The following is a 6,000-nucleotide window of genomic DNA, read 5'->3' as shown; positions in this document are numbered from 1 at the left end:
ATTTGATAGGATTGTATTCAGCTTATGTAGATTTTTAGCAATCTCTCAGACAGGATTTGAATTATAAAATTTTAACAAGAACAAAAATGACAAGGCTTTTAAAAAGTCAAATATAAAAATATTAGCATGATATCATTTTATTCCAACATTATTTATAGAAGAATGATAAATGGTGTTGCATTGTAGAAAGCATTCCACGGTTAGTTTATAAAAAAAAAGAATGATTCCATTTTTGTTGGCCCAACGTGACCAGAGGCATGAGCCTAAAAACTGGTATTAGTTTTCAGATTTTATTTTGTTATTCGTAGAAAATTATCTTTTATATGATACGATTTTTCAGTATTGCTCAGATCTGGTTCTAATGCAGCGGGTATTAATCAGTTTCAAAGCCATACTGGAAGAGGACTTGAAGAGTAGCTTGAATCTATATATGCTCGAGTCATCAGTGTTTTTCATTTTTATAAGCAAAGTTACCCTATAGTCAATACATGACAAACCTAACTGGGTTGGGGCACCACAGGTATAAGACAAGCAGGGTTATAACTCCCCATAGTAGTTAGGCATATAGAGAAAAATATTACATCCCCCTCTCCTATTTTTCAATTCATAGGTCATATTATGTTTATCATTTTCCTAGGAAGGAGGGGGGCAGGGGGGAGAATTTGGATACATTAAACTTGGAAAAACTGGTCATAGATGGGAAAAGGGGTTTCCAAAGCAAATTAGATTACAGGTAACCGACATTCCATCATGCTTAAACAAACTAGTTGTAGATATTTTCATCCTTGTTTAATTCTTTTCTGATGTTAAAATTGTAAAATGGACTGAGTTTAGAAAAAGTGCCCCGCTCAGCAATTTTATTCTCTTTTTGATAACACTTTATACAGTTGAGTTCCCACAAGGATTTAAAAAGACAATTTAAACAAGTACTAGCAAATCCATTAAAGCTATTCATCCAAAAACAAACAAAAATTTTTTTTTTGCATTTTTAAACACACTCAGGTTTCGTATTATCCTAATTATTCGCAATGTGGGGGGGGGGGTTGTTTAGGTTTTGGTACTTTCACTCAAATTTTATAAACTCTAGTCAATACCCTTCCAGTGCCTCTAACCTTCAGGGGTTAGTAGTATAATCCCTGCAGTGCCTCTCTAATTTTAATCAATCTTGAAATTATTATGGAAAACGCCAAGTAATAATTTGCGAGATACTTGAAAATCCCAAAGCAACTTGAAAAAAAATTTTAATCTAGAAAAATTAAAAATGCAACAGGAATAGGCTCGATGGAAAGAATTATTCAAGAATAATTAAAACTTAGGTAAATATGATTTATCATATTTCAAGTCTAGTCCACAACCTGACTGTAAAATTGGATTAAATTGGAAGGTTCCATCTTTTAAGTCTTCACTATTCTTAACTGTTCAGGGACTAGAATATTTAAAGACATATAATGTAATAAAGATTTAAAATAATGTAATAATAGAAACAATGATCGATGAATTGATGCAACCCTCATTTATAAGAAGAAAAACAGACTAATCCAAATTTAACTTATTAGGTTACATTGTACAAGCCAATGACAGAACAAGCTTATAAACTTCTATGAGCTATATTATAAACAGTCCATTTGCCCCCTTTACTCCCCAAGTAAAAATTTAATTCGGTAATTATATTTTAAATGCTTGATTAAAAAAAGTATTAAAAATCTTTAAAGTTTCAGTCCCCAAAAGTATAATTATGATATATTAAATACGAATAATAAGGAGGAAATTGCGATGAATTGTTGTATTTTATTTCAGTTATTGCAGTTATTTATAGCGAAGCAGTACTATAAGTCATTATCTCTGTCTGACTGTATTGCCAATTTTTTTCTTAAGAAGTGTAGATTAGTTATTTCTCGTATCGTATTATAAACGGCTTTCCGTGGATATAGAATGTACAATTATAAGATTAAAACTAGTTTTTTTAGCCCCGTGGTAGCCCCTTGTATTTAGAATCTAAATTGGATAAATGAAGAAATCGTTAAATTAAAAATTTATCGATAGTTTCATTGATGAATTATTTCATGTTTTATTTAATAGATTGATGGTTCATTTCTTTAGCAGATTATAGATAATTTCTTTGATAGATTGATAAATGATATCTTTACTAGATTTATATATGATTACTTTAATAGATTTGTGGATGCTTTCTTTGATAGATTGATAGATTATGGATAATATATTAGATAGATTATTAAATGATTTCTTTGATAGATTGATGGATGATATCTTTGATAGATTAATGGATGATTTCTTTGATGGAATTATGAATGATTTTTTTGATAGATTAAAAAATGATTTCTTTGATAGATAATTGGATGGTTCTTTAATAGATTCATTGGTAATTTCTTTGATAGATTTATTGATGATATCTGTAATAGATTGATGGATGATATCTTTGATAGATTATTATTATTTATTTGATAGATTGATGGGTGATTTATTAAATAGATTGATGAATGAATACTTTGAATTATTGATGAATGATTGATTTATAGAATATTTATTGATTTAAATAATCATTGATTTTTATCTTTTATAATTTTAAGGTATAAAGAACATTGTATCTTCAACATGTTTAACATCTGGAGGATTTCCTCTGCTCGACCATTTCTCTTTAATGTCTGTCTTTCCTTCCCTGAAAAATCATAAACAATTAGAGAAGCTCTTTTCAAATTTGTATGCTGTTATTATATTATCTTTTTAGAATAGCACTACATGGTTTCGTCGACAAGCATTTTAAAACAAAAGTGATCATGGCTGACGTCATTCTAATCTAATCACAAGACCAAATCATCATGTTGATGCAATTACCACAAAGGGATTTATTGTCTTCTTATAAGAGATTAACTGTCCATTTTTTATGCTGTATATTGCAATAAAATCTTATAATTTAATAAATGTCGCATATATTTAATTGTTAGAATTTCTTAGAATGCTTACCTACAATTTTTCTTGCAATAGATAGCAGTTCCATTATTAAGCAAACAGCACAGTCTTTCTTCATATGCTGTGGGATCTCTTGAATTTTTTAAAAATGTTTATTTGAGTCTTACTAGAGACGTTCAAAATGGTACCTATTGCTGCTAAGTCTTGCACGTGTATTGAGAGTAGGGGTAATGCCTTGTCCCATAAACAGGCGCAATTCATTACCATGCACAGTTTTGACTTCGAGACAAAAGGTCGTGCAATCTAAGGGTTGGTTTTTGATGGATGTTGCTTAACCTAATATCCTATGAAAGCCGTAAGTATTACATCCATTTGCTATTCCCCGCTTGGACGTCCCTGTTTATGAGTCTTCCTAGTTGGTGCGCCAGGAGTTTAATTAAAGTAATTACATACTACAACAAGATTTACATTTCTAATTTAAAAATCGTAAATTTATATCATTATCAAGAATGTTTGTAAGTCCGATAAAATCTTTTAATGGTTTGGTCGATAGGTACATAATTTTATGGAAGGTTTTATGTTGCATAGAAAATTAAATAAATGTTAAATTGTACCTTGTAACAGGAATTCTTGTTACCACTTTATAATCCAAAGAATTATATTCGGTGATTTTTGGCAGGTCGGGTGTTCTAAAATCAATAACTACAATCTTATATAAAAGTTATAGAATCTCTGTCTTTGGATGTGTCTCGCTAATCGCTGAACCGATTTGGTTCTCCTTTACAGTGTATTTTTTTTATAGGCCCTGGCAAAGTTTATACTACTTTGGGGGAGGATACCAGTACCCTCCAAAGATAAATCGACCTTAGAAAAAAATGAACCCCCAAAAGAAAATTGTTTTGGTTTTACTTTTCAAAACTAAAATTAAAAGAAGGGAACGACTTCTCTCATCCCCCCCCCCCCCTTAAGTTCCCCAAGAGGCCTCTATGGGCGCAGCCGCTAGTATATACAAACAATAAGAAGACAAATAACATAAATGTTTATGAATGTATCTTTGATATTTTTACTAAGACCGAATACATACGTATAACTAACTTCACTTGTAAAGATATTTAAGCTTTCAAAGATTTTGTAATAATATCATGAACAAGGAGAATCTACTACTCAACTCTGACCATCCCTCTAGTTTGCTATTCTTGTTATTAAAAAACATCCTAAGCTTCGCTTTTTTGGATGTTGACACCCATATTTTATTCCATTTAATCAGGGACTGGAGAATTTGATTCAAACAAACAATTCTAAATGAAAATTTCCCCACGGCCCTCATTCCTTATTCATCCCCTTCTTATCAACTTCTCTTCAGCTACATCAAAAAACAAGTTTTATGCCAACTCTACGCCAAAAATATCTAATTTTCGGAAATTTCAAATGGATGATAGCAGCCCGTGCACTTACTTAGTTTCTTCTAAGGGTAGGTCATCTATTTCATCTTCTTCCTCTCCCCAACTATCATCCTGAAGTATCATAATGTGTAAGTGCAGGGATCTAAAGGGATAAGACAATGGTCTATAAATTGATGTACATCCCCAATGTCAATTTACAAAATTACTCCCTCTGTGATTTTGATCTACAAATATTATAAATCACATCATCATTTTAATTTTATATTATGTTATCTACGATTATGAGACATTCCATAAACCAGAGGTGTATTAAATTGGGCCTTTAGTGTTAAACATTAAAATAAGTATTTTCTTTGTAAAAAAATTTTATGAAATGATATTGAAATGATGTAATAAACAAATAAAATGAATAATTCTGATCTAAGATCCCTCACAAGCATGGCTATAGAAAATTACTTTAATTATTAGCTAAATAATAAGAAAGAAAGAAGATCCTAATTTATAAGTCACGTAAAAAATAATTAACTTTGTTAGCTAAGCTTTGGTTTATATAAGAGGAAGGTTGGTTAGTCTTCGGGAGGAGGTTATATTTGGCAGTTTAAAGCATAAGTCCCCAAAGTCTTATAATAACGTTTTCTTATTCGTTGGTTTATCAACCTTGGAGACTTTTATTGAATTATTTTTGGTTAGTTCATTTAGTTGAGTGTCCAAACGTTTGAACCACTAATTGTAGTCTACAGAAGGATTAATTTTGTGTATCATCATTGGAGAGAAGGTCAATTTATCGGCCATTGTCTTATCCCTTTAGATCCCTGGGTTAATCTACAATTTTCCCTTCATCCTATCATATTTTGTTCAATTTTGTCAGCTTGACTTTAACAGTGCAATTAACAGTCGAAGATTTTAACTAAAACTTTGCATGTTGATTCCTATAAAAGTTAGGTACGATTTAGAAATAGTAACAACTGTATAATCCCCAAAGGAAAGTCCTACAAAATAATATTTATCTGATCTTTATAATCAAGTCATAAAAATGGGTACACCGACAAACCTCCTACCACGACAAACGTCCTAATGCGACAAACGTCCTAAACCTCATAATGCGACATCGTTGACATAAGTAATTTACCTGATTTTTATATGAGATATTTGGATCTAATATAGCAGCAACTTCGTCACGACCTTCTTTATCCAACGCTTTCATTTTATCCATAATGATGATTCTAGTAAAAAGAATAAATCCTTTATTTAAATGAACTACAGATCAACAAGGATGAAAACTGTCAGAAATTAATAAACAGACATTAAATTGTAAGTCTAAAGAAAATCTGTCGCAAAATTGCGTAGATATAGGATATTGTATTTTTAAATACTTTTATTTCGACTTAAAATTATAACTTGTTGTCCAATAATTATTCCAAATACTTATGACAACGATCATAGAGATGCTACGCTTCCTAAATCGTACATAACTGTTATAGGATTTTTCATGCAAAGTTTAAAACTTATAGGACAGTTCTAATATGTCTAAATTAACAAAAGAGCTATACGTTATGAACGGACGGACAAAGGTCCGATCCTAATTATAAAAAAGCTTCGCATTTGAAAAGAATAAAGTCTTTATTAAAATTGTTCCGGTACAACGGCATTTGGCTGGCCGTTTACCAGA

The 6,000-nt window shown here is 30.8% G+C and overlaps 1 protein-coding gene across 1 annotated transcript; it reads right to left on the bottom strand.

Annotated features, from left to right (window-relative positions):
• Positions 1-2,213: 2,213 nt before the first annotated feature.
• LOC145332752 (uncharacterized) lies at positions 2,214-5,550 on the bottom strand. The gene is made up of 5 exons (XM_080177802.1): positions 5,461-5,550; positions 4,384-4,442; positions 3,543-3,617; positions 2,983-3,060; positions 2,214-2,677 (listed from the first exon to the last, which is right to left on the bottom strand). The coding sequence occupies exons 1-5, from the start codon at positions 5,542-5,544 to the stop codon at positions 2,584-2,586; spliced, it is 390 nt and encodes a 129-aa protein (XP_080033928.1). The 5' UTR covers positions 5,545-5,550; the 3' UTR covers positions 2,214-2,583.
• Positions 5,551-6,000: the final 450 nt, after the last annotated feature.

The sequence above is a fragment of the Acartia tonsa genome, chromosome 11 (genome assembly GCF_053477335.1).
Source record: "Acartia tonsa isolate MP-2025a chromosome 11, ASM5347733v1, whole genome shotgun sequence".
Classification (NCBI taxonomy): Eukaryota; Metazoa; Arthropoda; class Copepoda; order Calanoida; family Acartiidae; genus Acartia; species Acartia tonsa.
The sequence above is the reverse complement of the archived record's forward strand: the minus strand, read 5'-3'. Positions and strand labels throughout refer to the sequence as shown.